This window comes from Emydura macquarii, unplaced genomic scaffold, assembly GCF_026122565.2.
Source record: "Emydura macquarii macquarii isolate MOO-44397 ecotype Brisbane River unplaced genomic scaffold, CSIRO-AGI_Emac_v2 contig_2768, whole genome shotgun sequence".
Lineage (NCBI taxonomy): Eukaryota > Metazoa > Chordata > Testudines > Chelidae > Emydura > Emydura macquarii.
The window spans coordinates 43,310,665-43,334,839 of record NW_027132905.1 but is presented as its reverse complement, the minus strand read 5'-3'; the positions used below and the strand labels follow the sequence as shown (position 1 = coordinate 43,334,839).

Here is a 24,175-nt window from a genome sequence, read left to right as displayed (position 1 = left end):
GGCTAGCTGAGGACAATGCCATTTCTGCATCAGTTACTCAGTCTAAAGTGGCCAGATGCCAGCACTAGCATTTTGGAGAGAGTATATAATTGGGTGTCAGCTTTTAGTAATCCAATGTTTCATATTTATTGTCCAAAAAGTGATGCATACTCTCCTCAATGCAGAGTGCAGTCACCTTCAGCCGGCGGCAGGAATATCTTAGAAGAGAGACAGCCCCTCTTCGGTATGCACTAGATGCTGCCCCAAATTCTTCTCTGTTGTTGTACATTTACTTAGCTCCTACTCCCCTCCCTTCGCTTCCTGTTCCATCTATTGAATTCAATCCAGTGGCTAATAGCTCAACCACTGAACACTTCATCTTCTAGGAGGAGGTTATGTTTTGGCAGGTGCTTTGGCTCAGAGTCCAGTTAACTGACAAAACATCTTTCAAGTTTCCTATCCCATAGGATCATTTTCAATGTCTGTATCTTTTCATACATTGCACTGTCATCCTTGCTTTGACAACACTTTTTGGAATTTTCCCAGGGCCTAGACTGTAGGTACAAAAGCTTTTGACTTATCCTTGCTCCGAGACATACTTTGCTGAAAACACCATATTTCCCATCTATAAGATCATTGCTCAACTCTTACTTTTGCAAGTTTTCTGGAAGAGCAAATACCTTTGTATTTATTTAACCATCTCTAGTTCAGCTGTCTGATTGCAGAATATTCAGGGCAACAGTGAGAACTGAGCCAAATGGAAAATCTAGTGCGCAAAGAAAATTTGAACACAAGACACAGCTTCCTGTTTACAATAAAGAACGCCCTAGCTACTGCATCAAATTCCTTTCAGAAAGGAACTCTTTACTATGAAGGGATTAGAGAGCTGTAAACAGAATTTATTGTTCAGATTTACAAGAGTTAATGGTTCACAAGTGATACACTACACCGCTCTCAGGCATGGAAGGGTCTACTTTACCTTCCAGCCTCATTGTGTTAGATTTTTTCTTGGTACTCTCTTCTGTCTCTTTGGTACCAGATCCACACAACCTTATGCCAGTTTGGTGGTATGAAATTTAAACCACCATTTACTTCACACCAAATTCTCAGCCAGCATAACTACACTGACTTCAGTGGAGTTATTGTCAGTAGGGAATTTGGCCCATCACCTCTGAATTCAGGCATAAAGGGGGTATAGTCCTCGCTTTAGATCCTTGTAAACAAACATTTATAATGGTAAACAAGTTAAAGGGAAAAAGTTTGAGTTCTTCAGGAGGCAAATAGATTCTGTGCCAGCATCAAGGAATTCTGCTTTCCTCGCCCTTTATTGCTCTGCTATCATATTGCATAATTGGACAGGAGAATTATGGACATTTTTACTGTCTCCTGAAACCTGAGCTCCGGAAGACGCAACACGCCAAGTGAGGTGGATCAGTGATCTGCTTCTTGTGCTAAATTCGCCCCTTTCTTCCTGTGCTTAGAAAGGAAATACAAGCATGACCTCAACAATGGTTAAAAAAGCTGAAAGGTGTTTATTTTGGCACAATTTAAAAATACCCCAGTACATTAAATATCAATCCTTTGTCCTTGAATTAACCATTTATAGCTCAAAACTCAGTCATCAAGTGTTTAATAAAGCCAGACGTATGGGGGAGAAAACAACAACTCCACACTATACATTTAACATGACAGTGCAAAACACTAAGTAGATTCTACTGATCCAGTTGGGTCAGACAGCTTTGATGTAATCTGAGCAGCTCCCAAATTACAAAACCCATGGGAATAAAGTTCGCTGTGTTTGAAAAGTCTGACAGAAAATGTTACCATTAGCAGGGAGAAACCTGAACTCTGTCTTGGGAATGGAGGAAACAGAGCATCTGAACTTGGCACTAAACTGTTACAATGATACACTTAAGGATCAGACAGCGTTCATCAGACACAGATACATACATGTAGCAGTGACATGGGCTATTTACAGTCCACACATATCAATGGAGAGAATGACCCATTCATGATGATTTATGTATGGAAAGAATTGATGAGCAACTAAGCTAGGATGCAGTTTCATTGACAGATTCATAAGCAGACACTCCCTCCCATGAAAGATGTAATATCTTTGCATTGTATCATTGCATAGTTACTTTTTTCCTATAAGGTTAAGTTGTTTCTGACACTTTGTCAGTTCATAGCTGGAACATCTTCCTACCACCTCAAAATGTCATTTGTATCAGAGGTAAATCCTATTGATACAGAGAACAGACATAAAAAATAACGCTGGCAAAACTGCCACCTCCTGTTTTGGGAACAGACAAACCATACACATACAGTACTTAAGAACGGAAACTTCCCCTCTCATAAGCGGCCCGACTTTCTGTGGCTGATAAATTTTAGAGAAAAAAATAGCAATTAAAACTAGGTTTCATTTAATCATAGGTGGGGAGTCAAAGCTTTACATATAGTGATTCAGTGTGTATGGCTAGCAGGCCCTGCTCCTTCAGGGCTTCTTCTTTAACCCCACTGTCTTCAACCTCACCGGAGGAAAGCGGCAAAATGAGAGATTCCATTCTCAAGAAAGAAATGCAAATAATTTACACTACATTAAAAAGTGCATAAAATAGACATTTAATAAAAAAAACTAGCAGCTCCTCCCTGTCACAACCCTAAACCTTACTATATATACCTTTGAACAAGCCTCTGACCATAGGCAGAGAGGGGCATATGAATGGTGAGGTTTACACTCTCCATGTGGCTGTCACATTGGCCAGAGACAGGTATTTTAGCATTTTTTAAAAAGAAGAATCAATTGTTGTGCTCTTGAAATCATGATGGTGACCACTGGCTGGTGACAAAAGTCCATCACGTGTCATTTCCTCTAGAGGACCCATTGTGGTAGTGAGGTTTGCACAAAGGCAGGTGGTGTGTGGGGGAATTCAAAGGCTAAGGTGCTGATCTGTAGGCCTTATGTGCACCAATGGAGGACTAGACTGTGAAATCCTTATTTGTGCTGATGAGAATTCGTGACAACTCCAACTGAAATCAGTGTGTGTAAATGCTCACCAAGGTGATGCAGGGTTGCTCAACCAAGCTTAGAGAGTTTGCCTTCCTTTAGACTGCACCAGCCACCCTCATGCAATGCTGAAATGAGGGAAAGGTGGGTGTCTCAATGGGGCAGAAATCGCTGTTTATCAACTGCTAAGCCACAGCAAATGGATCCCCATGTAAGGCCTGATCTAAAAACCCATGAAATTCACTGGAAAAAGTCCCATCAACTTCATGGGCTTTAGTTCAGATCCATGCTGTCCACAGACTTCAGCAGCACTTAGGGTTACAATGTCTGGACATAGTGGGTCTAAACCTACAGTTAAAAACCATGGCCCTCTGTGAATGAGAAGATGCTTCTGAAGGCATCAGTTTTTGCATCGAGATACTGTATGTAAAGTACACTTGTATTTTCCTGCAGCATTAAAGCCATGGCACTTAGAGTTAACATATACAAACAGATCCTTTAAACAAGCCCACCTTCTTGATAAATCCCAAAACTCTATGCTGGCCTGCTGTCTTGAGGCCTTCAGCTCCACAGCCAGTGAGCCTATCACAATTCAGGAAAAAGGATCTTGCCAAAGCCGAAAGTGTTCCAAAATAAGGCAGATCCTTTGCAGATTTAACATAGCTTCTGTTAGGAGACAAATGAAACCACAGAGCCGGAAAAGTGCTTTTCAAGCCCACCAAAGCAGTTCACAGAACTGGATATATCCTATAGTCAACATGTTTGCATTAGTTCAATGTCTCTGTCCCAGTTTGGCACAAACCCTTTTGACACAGTGGCTCGGCTTAGGTCAGCTATTCCTGACGTTTCCCTGGCACTTCAGTGTATACAGAAAACTTCTCCAACACTGCATGGTTACGAAGTCCTCAGAGAAGTACTGACGGCTAAACATTGCTGACCCTGGTTTCTGCAGAAGGGATCATAGCAGCGGATGCAGACATCACTAACGACCGCTCTCGTCTGACGTAGCGTGGCTTTCGAACTGGAAGGGTGGACACAGACACACAGTCAGCACCTGCTATCTAGTCATGCCTTCATGATTAACTCATACTTAAACATGTCAGCCAATGATCTCAAGGCATCTATCGTCATTCTAGAATATAGAGAAGAAAATTTGACCTATGGCTGAATATTAAAAAAGCCCACTAACACACCTCTTCTGAAGGAAGCACTTTAATTATTTATCAAATTGGGTACTCATTGGTTACTAATGTTTCCATTATTATTTTTCCATCTTCAGCCTTACAAAGATAAGCCATGTATTATTCGTGTTTTATGGCTATAGAAACCAAGGCAGAAAGGTCAGAGTCAGGATTAGAATTCAGGAGTTCCTGGCTCAATCAGATTATATGCCTCTGAAGCCCAGAACAAATTCGGGCTAAGAGTCAGCATGCTGCCTGCAGGAAGGCCTAAACAATGAAGATTGTGTGAACAAAGATTTAAACCTTAATTCTTGCATCTTAGATTTAAACAAACCCACAACACGCACACAATGAAAGTAAACAGTTTGGCTTGTTTTTTGTTTTTGTTTTTAAAAAAAGGCTTGTTTAAAACTCACCCAAAAACCAACATTTTATCCAGTTCCTGGAAGGCTTGATCGGTCTTCCTTTGAACTCAATATGAGTTTCATCATTGTCTTCAGAGTACACAGATCAGGTATACACAGCATTAGGCTAGTCTTCAGTAGTGTCCCGATTAAATAACTTTACTAGATTTATCTTACTAGGCAGTACAAGTTTCTTTGATACCCAAATGTAAAATACGCAAATACAGTTTTGTAGCATTTGCAATGTTATGTGTCAATGAATTTTTTTTTTTAAACTTTGCACTGTTTTCAGAAATACTTGAAACATGAAAGAGTGCTTACTTTTTCATATGACAAAAATAGTGATTGAATTCACCTTCTACCATGTTTTGAATGGAGAAGTAGCCAATATGGCTCTTTTATTAAACCTTCTTGTTTGCACATCAACAACACTGATAGCTACAGCTTTGAGAACAATGTTTGTTAGTATATTGCTACTTTTTTTGGTGGCCTCCGTGTCTGCTTTTTTCCCTGCAATTCTCAATGGATGTTTGTTAAGAATAAACAAACAAACACATTCCTCGAATGGATTATTTAATTATACACTGAGCACTACTTGCAAGGATGTGTGTTCAAAAAGAACGAACGAAAGAGGACCGATTAGATGAGTATCTCTCCAGGGAACGGGTCACTGCCTGAACTTTTCATGATTATTAAAACCACCTTACCAACCCCCCCCACAATTTTCATGTTCCAAACACCATGTAAGTGTCATTTGTTTCAAGAGGTGTGACATGCTTCAATCCATTGAGCCTGAAAATGAGTCACCCAGGAATCCTCAAGATGTCCTAGCCTTGAAAACATGTCCCAGCCTGAATAATTCATTTTTTGAATACCTATGAAAATCTGAACACTCATCCATTTCTAAGCCATCTATTTCTTAGCTGCCAAAGACACCATTAAGGAAGCAATACTTTTACTAGATAATATAGTTGTCCATGTTAATTACTCTAATGACACCAGATTAACAAATGATAATATTACAGACATTGTCACACCTGTTCTCTGAACAGACTTTGTGGTTTGATTTCTGGAGTTTATATTTGTTTTTGTTTTTAATTTCTTTCTGGGTATTCCCGGCACTCCCACAATGAGACTCAGATTTTTGGGGCTATTTCTAGGTAGTTTTGTGTTTCTTAACTACATCTCAACAAGGGAAAAGAAAAAAGAAAAAGCTATCAGAGCAAGTTATTGGAGGTGAAAATATTCATAGTAAGGTTTAAAGATCCCTCAAATCTGGACAGACCCTTACCTGAAGAAGTAGGTGGAGGTATCATTGATGCCTGCAGCAAGAACAGAATAAGGACCGAGTCAAATATAAAAGATCTTTGCATTTGCATTTTCTAATATTACAGAAACTAGAAGTGGACACTAAGGTTACAATTATTTTTAATAAGCAAAATGTCCTCACTTGTGATAACTCCTTAAAAGAATAAAATCTAATATAAATTCTAAAAATCTATTTTCTCATTATTAATGCTGTTTAGTTCTGTGTTTTTCTCAGGATGGACAATCAACTTGTGAGACTTGCTTTATTTTTTTAGTCAATTCCACTTCCAATTTCTCATACACCAATACAGTGCTGTAAAGTCTGGGTTATAAAAACTGCAGGGAATACCTGTTTTAAATTCTGATTGGAATTTTTAAAGTAATTCAGGTACAGTTCTTTTTATCTTAAGTTTTGTAAAAGTTCCATTTCTACAAAAATCTAGATTTGGGCCAAAAATTTGACCCGACAGTATCTCTATAAATAATTAACATTATTTGAAAGACATTTATGCCCCTTAGAAGGAATGATTTTACTTACTGTTTCACTGGGCTGTAGAACTGATGCTAAGGGGAAAAGAGACAAGCCGTTATTGTTCTAGAAGGTTGGAACTGTTTGCTTCATTTGCATATATGTTGTAGAAATTCTTCAGAATGAACCATCTTATAGGCCAATATTCCAACCAACACTAGAAGGAGAATTCTCCCTGCATTGCTTTGTGGGAGACATCAATTCAAGAGTATCTGAAATCAGAGCACGTTGCCCAGAAGATGCTTTTGAGCATTAAGGACAGGATTCCCAAGCTCTCCAGGAAACACTTATTCTTACAGGATTAAATCAGTTCTTATTTTGCTCCCTGAGGAGGGCCACCGGAGCATCACTTTGAAGGAGCTGTCATGGAAGGAAAGCAGTAGAAGCCAGCTGTCAGTGCGTGAAGGCAGCAAATGGTGTGGAGAGAGGGAGAGAGAAGGATACAGCAGTCAGGAAGCAACAGAAGGAACCGGGAGATACCAAAGCAAAAGTGAGGCAAAATGAAATTCAGCCTGGTAGCACCCCTAAGAGATTCCCTCCGGTGGGCTCTTAACCCTTCTTCTTCATGTAGAAACTGTACTTTCAACACTGTGACATGTTAGGACAAAAGGGAACTAGCAGCACAAAAAGTGGAAATTCTAGTCTAAATGTTGCTAAACAGCATAAGTTTGGTAACCTGCCAGATTTAAAGATGTCACAGCATGATAGCTCTTGACCCACTTATGAACCACAAAGAGAGATCTGTGCTACCTAAACCTATTGAAAGAAACTTGTAAGAGCAGTTTCAATGTCAGTTTTCATGATAGTAACAATTCCTTTAAGCATAAAATAACTTAGACTCTAGGTGTCTATTATTGTACACTTTACATTAAGAGGCATCAAATTCACTCGTGCTGTGCTATGCAATTAAGTTATTGAAGTTCTGTGTGTCACTTTGATTTCATGTTCCTCCTTGCTTGTTTATTGCTCTTATTTACTGATTTCTGCTGAGACTGTCTTGCTCTGAATTGGTTGTTAGTCAGGTCCATCCCCTCATCTCCATTTAGCTTCTAAGTGTAGCTCCTTGTTAAAATGGTAGAAGCTCTTAAATGGCAGCTACTGCATGTGGTGTGGACAGGGAAGGGGTCCAGATGAGTAGAGAAACAGATACATTTCAATTTCTATATTATTTCAAAACTTCCTGTGTAAAAGTTAAATACACTATATTTACACACTTGCTCTCCGACCAGGAAATGTTAGGGGGTGATAATGTACAGAGCTGTTTTACACATATTCTGCAACTGCAAAGACTGAAAATTCCAGGTGACGCCATAAAAATTACATTTTGGGCAAAATTTAAACCTGGTATAATTCTAATGGCTTTCATGGAATTCAACTCATTGGATTATAGCTACAGAGCTGCATTTCAGATTGACATTTCTTTCCAATATTGTTCTACAAAAGCAGAAATGAGCAAAAGTGTATGTGGGGGAAAGATCTCACTATAAAATGAAAGAATTCCTGCCATAAAAGGTGTCAGTCCTCTGTTTCTGTGGGTCCAACGTAATCCTATGTGCAACAGAGAAGCAAGTATAGTGGTTAGAGAAGAGGAATAAACAAGAAATCTCTGGTTCTACTCCTAATTCTGCTACTGCTCCCTCATCTTGGGTAAATCCCTTGTCCTTCTGTGCATCAGTTTCCCGATCTGTAAAACCGGTACAGTACAACAGTGTTGTAGGGCTTAATTAATGTTTGTAAAGTGTTTTGAGAGCCTTGGATGACAAGTATTATTGTCAAACTCTACAAAAATGCTGCCTGTCCAGATAGCATTGGCTTTTATCCCAGATATAGACCAGTAGGTACCATCTACCGTGAAGGGCTGGATTGTCGGACCCTTTGAAACCATAAAATTCAACTGGTGTTAGGCATTGATGCCACACAAAAGGCACCTGTGCAAAACCTAAATTGAAAATAAATACGTTCCGTATTGCTGCAAAACATATCAATTCATGTTGATTTTCATCTGCCATTTTGTTGCTGTCACCCAGTTTTGTGAGATCCCTTCATAACTGTTCGCAGTCTGCTTTGGAATGAACTATCTTGAATAATTTTGTATCATTTGCAAATGTTACCACCTCACTGTTTAGCTCTTTTTCCAGTTCATTTATGCATATGTTGAACAGCCCTGGTCCCGGTACAGAATTGCACAGAACAGATTACAATTGCTGCTTTAAAAATAATGTAGAACATGGAAGTCTAAAACATATGGAAAAGGTTTTGGCTTTCTCTCAAATTTCCAGCTAAACAGAGAATGACTTACAAACACTTTACCTTTGTTTCTTCTGTAGAACATACTTGGAAGTTTATTGGCACGTTTGAGGTAGAAGAATGAAGCCACAGACAGTATCAGGAATAAACTGATGAAAAATGTCCCTAAAATCAGAGAAGCTGCCACTTCTGGGCCCCCTGTGAAATCGGAGGAAATAGCCTATTATTTACTGGATATCCCTATGATACAAAGAGCAAAGGTATTTATTCTCCCATCACTGCTATGGAAAATACAGAGTAACTCCCTTACATTTAGATGAGAAATGAACATTACTTCTGTGTACCAAAATATCAGACACAAAGCCTCATCAAAACAGTTAGGGAACGTCCTCCAATGCTAATTTTGCGGTGTTTTAGCCTCTACTTACACCATCTTAATTATTTGTTCTCCTGAACACATCCATAGATTTTGGTCCCAAGTGTTTCCTTTTTTATCCTTTTCAAACCAGTATTGCCAGCCATTGAACAAAAGTGGATTAGTAATCAAACTAATAAGCACACTTAAGGCAAAGTTAAATTGCCCAATACACGATTGGCCAGATCAGGTCAGATCATTGGTACAATATTCTGTCTTCAGAGGAGACCAATTTTTAATGTCTCAAAGGGAAGTTAGACACTAGGAAAACGTTTTCTCCAAAACATTTGCTCCACTTATTTTATTTAAGGTCATGATCACATGAGGTGGCACAGATTTATTTTACAAAGCAGAGGAATGCTGAAATTCTTGTGTTCAGGACAGAGAACCAGCAGATATAACACATCTCTGGTATTTACTGTAAATGGAATACAGATTTTACTACAGTAAAAATTCTGGCTTTATTCTATTTTTTAGTTTGTTTCATGCTCAGTCAGGGTGACAAGATATTCAGTGAGATTTTAAACATTAGGCCTAGACAGAGTTTTAGTAAAACACTGTAGTTTGTCTTAAATTCCCAATGACGTTCCCTAAAACTTGCAATTGCTTTTTTAAAAGAGCTTTATATTAGTTCTCAATTTTCCTGGACAGGATAGCTCTTCTTCATCATTTGGGTACAAGTTTCACAGAGCTAGTTGCAAAGATGATTTGCCTGTATCATATCAAATGGTAGGACAAAAGGAAACAAGCAGTACTTGTTTTATACTCCCAATAAACTAGAATCCAAGAATCATGAGACTCCTATCAATAGCTTACTCACATCCTAGACCTCCCACACCCCTTCTGTGCAGATCATAAGTTAACACAACCGGGCATCTTTGGTGGGCTCTGCCAGAGAAGTACAGGGTTAGAACAGCAAAAGGCGCTGCAGGTCAAGATTTATGTGCACTGGCAGAGCTGTCTGGAAGGCGTCTGAATAGCACACAACTGTACATGAATCTGGTTTATGACCATACCGTTTATCCTTTCATTGCATGTGCATTCACATTAAGTGGTTTTTCTAGAGCAGTTCAGTGCTGGCCCAATAGTGGCCCACACTTCAGCTGTTCACCCTTTCATTGCATGAGCATTCACATTAAGTGTCCCACACTTGAGCAATCTAATTATTTGCAATTTCTATTTGCTTGCAGTACAAGAGAAACAATACATGTAAGGAGTCAAACTGAAGTGACTAGTACAGTTTACAACCAGCTCCAGAACCAAAACGTTTCACGCTCTAGAAGAGCCCGTCAAGGTTGCTAGGCATCAGATCTAACAAAACAAAAAAAAACCCCACAACACTTGATGCAGCACCAGATTTAAAAATCAATTGGCAAGTAACTGGCATAACTGTCTCTCTCCCCCTGAGATAATTGCTTCATGATCACTACAATAGGATGGACCAAACGCCATTCTGTAGAAGAAATGCAGTTCTCTCAAAGTTTGGCTCTTTAAAATAAATAAAAAGTCCTACTGTCTGGAATAATTAAACATTCTAAAATGGCTGCAACACTTAATAATATGGGAGAAAACATCTCACCAAGATCATATCAAACGCCATGTTGTCAAGGGGGTGGAGAGGACAACAGAAAAAGCTTTAGAGGGCTGCCCCCCATATAAAACATTTCCATTTACTTACCTATGTTCTGTAGAAAGGGGGTTATGGTACTGATATTCATTTGAATATTCATTCCTCTGGTACCAGCTATATGGGGAAAAAAGCATTTTTATGAAGCAGTAAATTCAGTGCGGATTTAGTAAAGGTTTTGAGTGACATAAGCCATCATATCTGATGCCTGGTTTCTCTCATGAGATAATAGTACTCCAAAACAGCATCTCTACCACTTCGGGAGGGATAAAGAAGAGGTGCATGATCGCCCTCTTCTGGCAAAAGAGGGAATCATTCATTATTGCATTGCCCCAAAACCCTTACATGAACCTGTGGTAGCTCTTCCGCTAGTTTTGCTAAAAGATATATTAATTAAATGAAGTGCATGGCTCAGAGGAGAATAAAAATGAGAAATGGGGCCTCTTACACACTAGCTAGTGCAGTCCAGCTTCCTGAATAAAAGAGCTATTTGAGGCCTGAAGGAGTCTTTATTATGTGCCCACGGCAAATGCCTGTTTAACAATAGAGATTAAATCATTCAAGAAATTCAATGTTAATTATTTGTTTGAGGCAAGTTTTTTTTTTTTTTAAAACCATTTTGATATTTGTTTCAGAGCTGTGCATGTTACGGATAATGAGAGTTCTTAAAAGCCACAGAAAGGTATGTTTTGGGTATTGCATTTGGTTGTAAAGATCAGATATTCTAATATATAAACAAAAGGTGTCTAAAGGATATTAGGAGACAAAAGATCCCAGATTATGGGATGCTGTGCTTCACACAGCTCTACAGAAATCTCTGCTGGTTGATTTCAGGAAAGTTCTGATGGGTTTTGAAGGGTTTGTCATCCAAAGCTTCTCAGGTACAGTAGGGTCTTCTGAGAATGATGGAGATTTCAGAGAAGAAAAACTAGGAATGGAAACGGAAACCTCTTACAAGATAGTCTCGTTTGGACTGAATGTCTGTACAAAGTGACCCCAGTGCAAAAAAAAAAAAATCAGGCTAAAGGGAGGGCAGATGACTTACTATTTCTACAGTCTGTCAGATTGGAAATTGACACAACAGGAGGGGTTTCATTCTTGCATTTAATGCAACTGCTACTCCCATCATCATTCCACTGTCTGTAGCAACCTGTGCAACAACAAAATGTCTCTTGTTTACTATTATACTACACCAAATAAAGAGCTTTAATTTCTAATGTGCCCGTTGCAATAGGAAAACAAGGCATCCTACATAAAAAGGACATTAAGAAGAAATAAATTACAAGCAAGCAAATGCTAGGAGAATATTTTAATATAATTCCATTCACTGTTTAGTTTTTTAAATTATGAAAAAAAAAGGAAAATTGCATCACCCTCTCCCTGCCATCCCTTAAAAACTACTGGAAAAGAAGGAACCTCCCTTCTTACATTTTTCCTGCACCCTCATGGTCCCCATCCTTATAAAACAAGATTTAATACCACATGTGTGTATCGTATCACAAGCTAAGGTAGAGAGATGCTAAGAACCAGGAAAGGAACTCCTGCATCAGAATATATTGGGCTCAACACGGTCAATCACACGACAGCTAGTAATGAACAATATGAAGTTGGCCCATAATACACTATTTTTCTATTGCCCAAACTTCCTTGGGTTTGTATAGTTTGTATCAGTTTACAAGGGCTCAGGCCAGTTTAAACTACTCCCTGACAGGTAGTGGGGTCTTTTATATCAGCCATCCTACCACACAGGGCCGAAAACTGATTACACTTTTGTCTGGAGTGATGTCTTCAGTCCCTCAATTTATGTTTAAACGCACAAGTTTTTATCTTTGATAAGACAGAAAAAAAAAGCTAAGGCACGTCTTCAACACCAACTTTATTTAATAGACTAAAGCAGTAGTGGCTTCACTATGTGTTTTATGACGCAATAGCCTGATGATTAGAAGACTGACAGATTAGGTTACAGTCTAGATTTTAAAGCAAAAACTCACTATGTTGGCTAAAATCCAGTCCTCCAGAGCCTTGGGCCAAACTGGGATCAATTATCCCATAAAGCACACTATTAGTAAAGCTCTGATTTGAAAACAGCTCTGCTGTTACATTTTTCTCTGAGGGAAGCTACACATTTGATGCCCTTAGTAATAAATTACATCTGACATTTAATCTAAACACAAACGCACCCACTGTAAGGGCAAAGGCTTTCTACAGTAAATAAGAAGGAAGCAACGAAGTACTTTATCTGACACCAAAGATTTCAGTAGATTCACATTTTATAACGTGATTTAAAAAGATGTGAATCTATAAAACTTATGGACAACAGTTTGTGCCACATCTCAGATCATTTAAGAACAGAAATGAATGTAGTAATCATATAATGGTTAAGTAACTGAGCAGCAAAGCATTTAGCTTAGAAAAATAACGTAAGCTTAAGATGTATTTTAATATAAGGAAAAGACAGAACCACCCCTGGTTTTAGTCATAAGAAAGAAAAGGAAAAAGTGATTTTCAATTATTCAGTTTTACGGAGAATCGGTATTATTTAAGTCTATACGTTCTCTTACTGATCTTGAGTCTAGAAGAGTTTGGTTACTTTTAAAGCTTTCCACTTCACCTGAAAAAATGCTTCATTTTTACAAACATTAAAGATCATCTTTTCTCCTGACATTGTTGGAGAATGACAAAGGAAGTGGGAATCAACTAATATTTCTCTGAAAGTCTGCTGTAAGTGGCACAAAAGGGAACCTGCATCATTTCCTGGTAATAAGAGATAGTACATTTGCATCATATTAGCCAAGCCTTAAGTCGTTCTTCCTGCTCCCTTAGCTGTACATTACTATATTTTTGCTGTTTCTACGTCACATGCACTTTTAAGTATTAATTTATAGTACACTTTGCATCTTACTACTTTATGCTATGTGAAAACGAAAAAACGAGTTCAGCAAAGCCATGCTATTATCCTCCCCATGTGAGCATGCAGTTTCCATGAGCATTAATGGGAGTTAAATGTGTTCATACAGAGAACATTACTCAAGATGCATGTGTAGAGCAACTTTTCTTTCCTTCACAAATTAATTAGCTTCTATGTTTTGCCACTGGCTATAGAAAAATACTCTACGAATTTCTCTTGGACAAAGACAGTACCTGGACTGCACTGGTTGGTGACTGGACAGGTGCTGTTTGCATCCAACACATCCATACAGCATTCTGGCTGTGAAACCTAAAAAGGAAAATATTACAGCACATTTCCCACAGCTCTTGGCTTTAATAAAAACACAGCTCAATCCAGTACAGACTAAAGAAAAAGGAAAAAATCACAGTGGCAGTTGAAACCGTATCAATGAGCACTGCATTGTCACTATTTTTTAATAATCAGCAGTAGAGGGATACAGATATCAATGGATTATATCAATGATATAATTTTGACCAGTCAGCAACTGCCCAAATTAGGGCTTTGTGAACAAATGTAAAAGAAACTACGTGTCAGTAAAACCAACAAGAGTCCTGTAGCACCTTAAAGACTAACAAACTTCTGTGGGCATAAGCTTTCATGGGCTGCAACCCACTTCGTCAGATACAGCCCACGAAAGCTTATGCTTGCAGAAATTTGTTAGTCTTTAAAGTGCTACAGGACTCTCATTGTTTTTGCTGTATACAGACTAACACGGCTACCCCACTGGAACTTTTCTACATGTCAGTGTTGATTTTGGATGGGACTTCACAGAACCATGTTGTAAAAGTACTTGCCAACTTTTCTAGAACAGCATACTTTTCATTTCCATGGACTGGATCACTCTCCTGAGGTAAAACCCTGGAAAAGGAGCTCTCAGAGTGGCCATCTCAACAGATTTTCCCTAATCATTTTCTTTGCCCCTTACAGAACAGGCCATAGGACCATTCAGAAAGCCGCAGATTTTAGGGTGGCAGGGGATCAGCAAGAGGCCAGGATCATCCATGGGTGCGGGTCTGTGCTTCCACAGCATCTCTGGATCCTAGTGGCCCCAAGGATTCCCCTGGGAGAGAGCTGTCCCAGAAACCCTCCTTGGAGGGGGATTCCCACCAGAGAGGGGACTCCATAGTAAATGTGTAGAATGATGCATGTCTACTTTGTCTCACTTAATCCTCATTGGTTTCCCCTGCACAGATCTTAGACTTGCAGTGTGCTCTGTGGGCTCTAGGGGTACTGCTGCAGGGGCAGCTAAGCTAGGTCTCCTCTGTGCATAGATCTGAGGGTCTTCATTCCTCCCCCTTACACCAAAGTGAGGAGAAGGCTGATTTTTTATTAAACTTCATATATGTATTGGAGTGTCCTAATTTCATACAGCACCTTTAGCAAAGGGAGATTTGCATTAATATTGCAATTGAAAAACATGCTGAATGTGAGTGAGTATCTGAATCATGGCAAAAACCAAGCTCCCGTGCAACAGCGCACTGAATAAAGCTGCTCTCTTTTTAACGTGTATCTGCATCGACAGTAGGACTCAGTTATAAAAAAAGCAAACACTCTCACTGTTAGGATGTCAGTACTATAAAATGAAAGCGCTCAGTAGAACACTTCATATTCATGTAAACAAGCCAAACACCTGATGCCAAATTTTAAAAATAAAAAGATGTATTTTTGCAAGAGATACACTACTAGCATAACTCCTCCCTTATGGAAAAGCCACTCTCTCTCTCTGGATATCCATGTTGCAATGAGAGAGAGTGTCATTTAAGTTGCACAAACTACTTCCTCATAGGACTAAAAAAAATGTTCTGAAACAATATGGCTAGTGGACTGAGCACAGAGCCGGGAGCCAGGAACTCTGCAATTCTTCTCCCAGCTCTGTCACTGACCTACCACGTAACTATGGGCAAAGTCCACTTAACTCATTGTAATATGGGAACAAAAATCTACAAAACAATCCTATGAGATAAGTGCTGCATAATAGTTTGTATGCTAGTTAGGTAGTGTTTTGATTAACACTCTGAAGATACTAAGTCGTATTAAATCTGATTTTTTGTCAAAAATACCAAGCTGTTCAAGTCTCAAAACTCACAGATTCACTGAGCCTGGTGGAAAGTAACAAAAAATCAGGCTAGTATCCAAGCATATGACTAAAGGGTCAAACTCAGTCAAAACTAACCCAGTATAGTACTCGTTATTACATGAAGTCATCAATTAATAAAACAATAAATTTCTGCCCATTCACAGTGCAATAAGGCAGCAGCAGTTTTCTGTAACCTTGGGCAGCTTTTTAAAGCTGATTTTAGGTTTCCGTATTTTGGGCTACTTTTGTAGCGATTGTTCTGTCAACCAGCTTGAAAGACTAAATGCTTTCAAAATCATGATTATCTATGTTTTTCAGAGCATGACCAGCTTCATGTTTTCTAGCCAGTGGGTTTGTGCCCGGGGTGGAATCAAATCTTTGACAGGCAGCATTCAGAGCAAGTTCACCCTCACTGTCAAACTGTCTAGACAGAGCATCCAATCAATAATGCAGTTTTTGTCAGGCACAATTTGCTCAGTCTACCTACCATATTGATAATTGGCAGCAAACACTGCTTGAACGAAGGAAAAGCTGATATTAATATTTACTGGCAAGTTCTGGGTGTACTCCTTTTCCTGTGATCGCCAAACCTATAAACAGCATTTTGAGGGGGAAAACCCTCACTTCCTGCCTAACATAATTTAGCATATTTTTAACTCCATTTCATTCAAAGCAGAATGAAACTTCACGTAGAGTTATGGCATATAATACATACCAAACTTTCAGTGGATTTGCTGGTAACTTCAGCTATGAATCTAGTTAGGAGAAGGACATATGGCGCTGCCATGCCCAGGAATGAGAAATGTCTAAATAAAAAGAGAGAGAATTGAGCACTATATTAAGGACAAAGAAGGCAGAATCTCTCGCTCTCTCTCTCTCTCTGTCTGCATCCAAAACAAACTTCTGCTGAAATGTTAATTTTAACTGAACAGAAAGGCTTTTAGATTCAGCGTGGCAGAGGGAAAGACTTACCTTGTTTACAGGTACAAATTTGAGACATTCAGAATTTTCACTCCAGCTGCAGAGGGGCAGGTTTCTGGTTATGGCAGACCATGTGGTTGCTAGGAAACAAGGAGCCTTATCAGTCTGCTCCAAACAGGGCTATGCAGAGACTAGTCCACACCCATGATCTAAAAATCAATGGGATTGCAATACGAACAGTTACTGCCTGGCACCATCACTGATAAACCTGCCCATGACAACAACAGACTCCTCCGGCTGCAGCACTGAACTGCAAGGGATTGGTGTTAGAATAGAGAGTAACAGCTCTTCAGAAAGGCAATGCCACAGTTATTCTCCCCAGCATTGAGACTTGAAGTCTTAATAAAGTTTACAAGCTAACATGCAACATTACTAAATTCAAACAGAAGTTTAGCTAATCAGGATTTCTGGCAGCAATAGTTTCAAAATAATCTCATTAAAGTATCTCCATACAAAGCAGAATATAGTTTTTCAAACTATTGTTACATACATGTGTCTTCTTTTCTCCGTTTTTTCCAGCCAGGTCCAAAAGGACCCCAATGGAAGTCGATCCCCTTCTTTCCATACTAATAAACTGTCTAGCTAACCAAAAATGTATCCTCAACTCCTTGATCTGACTGTGGTGTTCAAACACGTGCTATGTCACCACCATGTAACCCATCACTCTGCTGGCAATGGCAGCCAAACCCATTTTTTCTGAACTGCTCTTCCTGCAGCTAGGCTGCTTTGAAAGTTTATTTTTTTCATAGTATAAAAGGAAAATTGGAAACACGAAAGACCTCGCGATTGAGGTTTAATAGGACCAAAAAGTTAGAAATGGCTGACTGCAGGTTGAAAGCTCCAGATGGGTTTTCAGTGTCATTTAATAAACCGAAACTAGTTATTTAAAAGTGATGTTGCATAAAAAGTATCCTGTGGGTGAATTTTAAAATAATTTACGATATTACCAAATTACTGAGAGTCACATAATGCAACCTTGACCAATTATAAAAAAAGCTAAAAGAACCCACATAAACAAGTTACATAAATTTGACTCCTGATAACCCTGTTGAGAGAAAATATCCTTAAATATTAACTTCTGTAAGTCTCTAACACCAGAAGATAAAATAGTTAGAAATATTTCTGGTCCCTAACTCCAAAAATTGGACCAGTCAATTTGGTGGTCTTAGTAGGAAAAAGTTCCACCTCACAGTGATCACTACTATAATTAGCCCCTTTTGAAGCTCTTGTAAGCCTAGAGACTGAGGATTAGAATAGGCTATGAGAGCACACACCTCTCTTCCCCCTAGAAGAGGTCCCCCCAGTCAGGGATGATTTAGGCACACTGGCAGAGCAGAGTGGGAAAAGACTGCACAGGATACGTTACTCTGGACATCAAAGAATGTGACATCCCCAGTGGTGTCAATCCAACAACTTCCACAATTTCATCAGTTCAAATTTAAATTTACACACATGAATAAAGTGACACCACTGCCAAATGATAAGCAGTCAGTTCAAGTTCATTATGTACTTGGCACTAGCTGACATAGATAATTGAAGACCCCAGGAAAAGACTGAGCACCTAATTAGACTGGCTATTACTTGGTGCAGATTACAGTACTTGGAAACAAAGTGTATGTATCCACCATGAACAAAATGGCTCTCCAAAATGAGACATTTATAACAGAGAATTAATGAACCTCAGGAACAACAGCTATGCCATATCTGGCTTCTATGTTATGAAGTGCATGCTGAATGCCCTGCATTAGGAAGGGAGATCTTTGCGTGACCTCAAATTATAAAATGGGCTCTTGAGAGTATGAGGGGAGATACTCCAGAAGAAAAAGTGCATCTGAAAGAATTGGGGAAAATTCAGATTTGGGTATTACAAAACTGGACATCTTTAGGGCAGGATGGAAATAAATTTATAATTCATGAATAGATCCCCAAACAACTGGTGAAAACAAGGTGTATCATTCAACAGGATGTTTGAAACCTCCATTGTTAGTTTTAATCAAAACCTCAATGATCAATGTTCTTCTGCGATTACTTAAAGAGACACCTTGTCTAGAGATTAGAACACAGAACGAGGTGCCAACAAATCATAAATGTTGGATTTAGGCCACTCTGCCACTTATTTCTTGTACAGTTTTGGGCAAGACACTCAATTATTTTGTTCCTCAATTTACACATTTGTAAATAGACAACACACATACCTACCCTCATAAGGCTATTCTGAATATTCTTTGTTTGGTATTATCAAAATGTAAAGTGGTTATATAAATACTAAGAATAATTTACTTTGAGTTATGTAGATACAGCTTTGTTTCAAGTATTAAAGCCTTTCAATAAAAAGACTCCAGAGGATTTACTTTAAGGTCCTCTTACTATGACAAGGGTTTAGAAATTCAATCATACAGGTTAAAAAAGCAAAAGAAAGTACACTGATCCTATAGAGGAAATGCATTCAGTGCTCGTGACAAAATTCCCTCTAGTAAGAAAATGGAATAATGCAGATTACACTGGCTTTACAACCAGACAAAGGTAAACATTTCAAAATGACTTACCCTGTGGAAAATATTCCAGTTTAAAACACCCTATATGTTTATGCTTTTATGGTAAACAAAAAGTTGAAAAGCCTTTGCTTGTAATTCACAGTGCAATCGACAAAAGGATCCAAAAATGTCATAAGATTAAAAAAAAAAAATGTGTTCTACTGCCCAGACCCCTAACCAAAACCAAATCCAGGTTCCTTAGGGGATTTAACAAAGCATGTTGACTAGAATTTTCAGAAGAGAGTAGACCTCATTTCTAAACATTTGACTCAAAAATATATTCGGCACATGGAGTACTTACTTACAGAGCTACATAAAAGGGACTCGTTCGCTGCTCTGGGGAGCCAATACTATTTTTGATATTTATCAAGCAGTTCAACACAGCAATCAATTCTATAGCTTCAAAAAGCATACGTTGACAGTGTGTATATTTATAATATTTGTTGTCTCATTAATACAGCCAACTCTCAGAGACAGAATTTGTCTTATCTTCTATACTTCAGGCTCCTCAAAAAAGTAAATATTGCCTCTGATTGTAGAAGATGTTCACTGAGAAAACGTCCCCAGCAGTTATAGCCAGGTGCTGATCAATTTTTTAACACCTTGGACTCTCTGCACAAATGTGTCGATATCTGCTTCATTAGTATGCTAAAATTAAATATTGAAAGAAATCAGAGCAGAAAACTGTTCGAACAAATATTTTCCTGTCATCTACATATATTTATCTTTCAGGAGAGAAAAACTGAGTATCTTCAGCACTAGAAAACATCAGTAACTAGCTGCTTTCAGAATGACTGGTACTCTTTCTTGTTGGACACAAGTTTATGGCATAGGCTCCACACCGCATGTATTTCCATCCCTGAAATACATGAGAGTACTAATCAACAATGAGACAATTACATTTATGGACAGATACTTGTTCACAGCTGCTAATGATCGTACTGAACTAGAATATCTCCCCGGCAGCTGTTCTAGCAGAAATAGGACATCGGATAAAACTGCCTTTGAATCTTTGCAGTGCATTGATCTTTCTCCCTCTCAAACTATAAAGGCATCTTTATATTTTGTTTGAACCAATATTTGCTCATAGAAAAAAGTCATACCAAATACCAGTAATTGTTTTAAGACAGAAGAATACATTGAAAATACGTTATGTCTACTTAATCTTTGAAATTTAGTTCCTGGAATCCATATATTATGGTAAACTTCATACCAAGAGAAGCTATGCCATACTGAACTTGGAGTTGTAGAAAACCAGATATGTGCCAAAAATAACCAGAAGCTGTGTGTCCTAAAAATGCACCCTGCACCCAGGTAACTTTTAGGAAATAAATGCTGAAGGTTGGAAACCTGTAAATAAATTAAGAATAATTGATCTGATTAGGCATAGACATTCAGTGAAATGATGCCGGTAACTTCACAGATTTTGTTTAAATTAAAAGTCACACTCATGAAAGGTGTCAGCAAGAATTAGAAACTCAAGTTTGCTATTAATAAAATAGGTAAAACACATGCAAAGTTCCTTCAGCTCTGCTGCAATTGTTTGGGTGCCTTGCATAAAGACAGCTTGTAGTGGCTCATTCTCCATGCTAAGAGAAGTGCTACATAGCCAAATAGCGCACCACGATGGTAATCTGTGCTGTGGACATCCATCTACTAGGAAATAAATCAAGACCATACAACTCATTTGACACGGGCCCCTAGCTATCAAATAGTAATAGGCTTATTACTAACACCATGGCCAGTACTTTAACTAGTAGTTTTAACTTTAACTAGAGGGAAAAGATACTACATCCCCTATGCAATCAGTATTGCAATATTGTTGACTTTAGACTGACATTACTGACAAGTCCTCAGATTAAATAGGTAAAGTTTCAGAATTTAAAATATAACAGGAGGAGATATATTCTGAACAAGCTAATGCATAATGAAACAAATTACAAGCAAATTAGAAAAACAATTCTCTGGTAAGTACTACATTTGGCAGGGCTTTTACTTTCGGTTTCAAAAAAATTACACACAAACTGGAGTCCAGACCAAACGTATTTATATCTCAGGTGTGAACATACTTTACTTTGGAAACATAGACATTACAATTAAACAATAGATATTTCCTATCATAAAATGACAGAAATAAAAACTAAAACCTTAAGTCATTGTCAGCTCTGATCTCATGTGCTCTAATGCATATATGCTACATGTTTTACAATTTTACTCAGCAGTATTTATTTGGCTCTGCAGCCCGACAACCAGAAAATTATCCCTTCCCTGGATGCAGGAGTGCTTCTGTAATCCAGGATTTTATAAAAACAACAAAACTTAAGGATAGTAATCAGTTGTACTAGTTTAGGTGTATTTTCAGCATTGAGCCCAGTATTATGAAAGATTTATATCAGTAAGTTCGTTTTTTCCAGATCCAGGCCAAATAAAAACAAACAAACAAAAAGGAAAAAGAAAGGGAGTGGGCGGTAGAAATGTGGTGCATACGTTTCAGGTGGATTTAGTCTCTGGTTATTAGATAGGATTTTGACATTTTATCAGCTCCATTCTCTGCCAAATGCATTTTTAGTTCTGAAGTGATCTTAAGTTGCTCATCACTGTCAGGATGTCATACAGGCAAAATAATTTAGATCCCAGTTTCATAAACCACATACTTGCAAAGGCCAAAAAACTCTCACTTACCAAATTTTTCAGAGGTTCATACTGAAGTACTGTATCTTCCATAAACACTTTTTATTTCAGGAGAGAGGAATTTAACATCATGTACTGCTAGGTTCCATTCATGCTGCAAATACACTTAGCAAGAAACCTACACAATAGGAGGACAGACAATTATTTGGGCTGTGCTTATCACAATCCCTTACAAAGGAAAGCTTTAAAAAAAAAAAAAAAGACTTGTTTTTCCAGCTCTCCTTACCTGTTTTTCCTGCTCTCCTTACACACACCAATGATAAAGACTGTGCTAGTTTAGTTGGGACCTACAGAGTTGACCTACCTATAGGTGAGGCCTCCTGCAAGCACTGAAACAGACTCTCACTCCATCTGCAAGACTTGAAAGTTGCACTCACTTTAAACCCTATTTCCACTGAGAGGGAGTTAACATGGTTCAAATGTGCCTAAAGCAGCCATTGGGTGACCCAAAACTGCCATCATTGTTCAGTCAGCCAGAAGTTGGCAATAACTGCTTCTACAATGACCATTGTTACTGCTACCTTCAAAATTTGATGAGAGAAATTAATGTTGGCAGGGTTTTGTTGCCAAAGTATAGTTACATGCCACTGTCACAGGTGCTTTAGAAATGGCTTTAGATACTTACTAAGCCTGATTTTGTGCAATTAAAGAGATTAAACTGGGTAAACACAGTTTTAAAAGTACTTCCTGAAAACAAAACCTAAAATCCAGGACTGCCAAACTGTGATAATATGAACAAGTGATTTTTTTTGAAGGATATATTACAAAAATTCTATCATTGGAGAGCGGTTCTGTACTGTCCAATCAGCATAAAAAATGTGGGCATTTCCTGGTGTTCGACTTGGTAGAGGTCTGATTTGACACAGTTTATTTGTAAGGGTTGGGATTAGGAAGAAAAGAAAGATTTCTATTTCCTTGGCTTCCCTTTACAACATACCAAATTGCTGCAACCGCTCCCGGAGTCAAAATGTACAGTAGCTTCTTTGCCAGGGAATGTATTCTCCACACCCTCTCCCTATTTTTCTGTGGTTCACATTGCTTGCTAAATATATAATACAACAAGCTATTTTCTGTCTGCAGCTTTGAAATCTTTGTGCAACTGCTCCTTCCCATTCCAGAAATTTCACTAATTACTAACATTAAGACAGGCACTTGATTTTATTAAGGTTTGGGGTTTTTTTTAGGAGAACCTTTCTTGATCCTAGGATGAACCATTTTTGCTATGCCTGTTTTAGTGCCAAATTTTAAATCACATTCAAGCTTAGTTTACTTTTTAAGCCTTTTTCATTCGGATTGAACCAGGTTTCGCAAATCCTGCTAAAATGAATCTCAAACGAGACTCTCCCCACTGCCAGCTCCCAAAAAGATTGGTGTATTGAAGGGGTTACAGGACGAGGTACTGGGACATTTTGAATCGCAAATATGAGTCCTTCACTGTCCCCCCCTAAAAAGGTGGGTATTGGGGGGAAACTTACAAGAAGAGACGGGGGCATTTCTTCGCACCTCTCCGAAGGAAAAAAGGGGCATCTAGTCATTCCCCATCCTCAATGTCCCCCATGTATAGAAAATGGGGGGCTTTGGCCTTCACACTGACTTGTGCCCCCCAAATATGGGGGGCGTTGATCCCCCCTCCCAAATACAGGGGGAAACAGAGCCCTACCACAGGGAATGGGGGAAGCCTGACCCCTCATCGCCCCCTTTCTACACCCCAGGATGCGGGGGATCCCGATCCGGAGCCCCCCACTGGGGCACCCGGCAGGCCTGAGCCCCCACAGCGCGGGGCAGATGGGAGGAACAGCGGGGTCTCGCCTAGGCATCGGAGTGACTCTGCACCCCCAGAACGGGTTCAAACCCGGCAGCCCCAGGTGAGGTTCAAACCCGGCAGCCCCCCGGCAACCCCCTCACCTGAGTGAGGAGCCTTCAGAGCCTCCGCCAGCAGGTTCCCTTTCGTACCCCCCGCCCTCAAGCGGCGCCCTGCCCGCTCCCTCCTACGTCTCCCTGGGACTTGTAGTCCTGTTGTGCCCTCCAGCCAAGTGGCTCCGGGGAGTCTCTCTCTCGGTTCGAAACTACAACTCCCAGAGTACTTCGCGCTTCCCCCACCTGTGTCCTCCCCACCACACGGGGAACCCCCGCAGCGCCTCCTCCTCGACGAGCGCCCCTCTCCGGAGCGCGCTGCCTACTGGGAAATATAGTCCTTAGCCTCGGTGAGGGATGAGACGCTCGGGGTACCCAGAACTACAATTCC

The 24,175-nt window shown here is 39.2% G+C and overlaps 1 protein-coding gene across 4 annotated transcripts; it reads right to left on the bottom strand.

Annotated features, from left to right (window-relative positions):
* Positions 1-1,487: 1,487 nt before the first annotated feature.
* On the bottom strand, positions 1,488-23,945 carry CUNH1orf159 (chromosome unknown C1orf159 homolog). Of its 4 annotated transcripts, none has more exons than XM_067567270.1 (11): positions 23,836-23,945; positions 21,922-22,048; positions 16,697-16,854; positions 16,440-16,530; positions 13,839-13,914; positions 11,743-11,847; positions 10,749-10,814; positions 8,719-8,853; positions 6,418-6,443; positions 5,863-5,893; positions 1,488-4,007 (listed from the first exon to the last, which is right to left on the bottom strand). In XM_067567270.1, the coding sequence occupies exons 4-11, from the start codon at positions 16,509-16,511 to the stop codon at positions 3,910-3,912; spliced, it is 609 nt and encodes a 202-aa protein (XP_067423371.1). In that variant the 5' UTR covers positions 16,512-16,530; positions 16,697-16,854; positions 21,922-22,048; positions 23,836-23,945; the 3' UTR covers positions 1,488-3,909. The 4 variants fall into 4 exon arrangements, with proteins under 4 accessions (XP_067423371.1, XP_067423372.1, XP_067423375.1 ...); XM_067567271.1 differs by having other exon boundaries at positions 16,697-16,785; XM_067567274.1 differs by lacking the exon at positions 16,440-16,530.
* Between the last annotated feature and the right edge of the window lie 230 nt (positions 23,946-24,175).

What these genes read in the sequence shown, in the direction of transcription:
- CUNH1orf159 (XM_067567270.1), bottom strand. Translation starts at nt 16,511, where the DNA reads ATGGCAGCGCCATATGTCCTTCTCCTAACTAGATTCATAGCTGAAGTT. An exon ending in GCAAATCCACTGAAAGTTTG is followed by an intron (nt 13,915 to 16,439) that starts GTATGTATTATA and finishes TTTCCTTTTTAG; the next exon opens with GTTTCACAGCCAGAATGCTG. An exon ending in TTCTACAGCCCAGTGAAACA is followed by an intron (nt 5,894 to 6,417) that starts GTAAGTAAAATC and finishes TTCTTGCTGCAG; the next exon opens with GCATCAATGATACCTCCACC.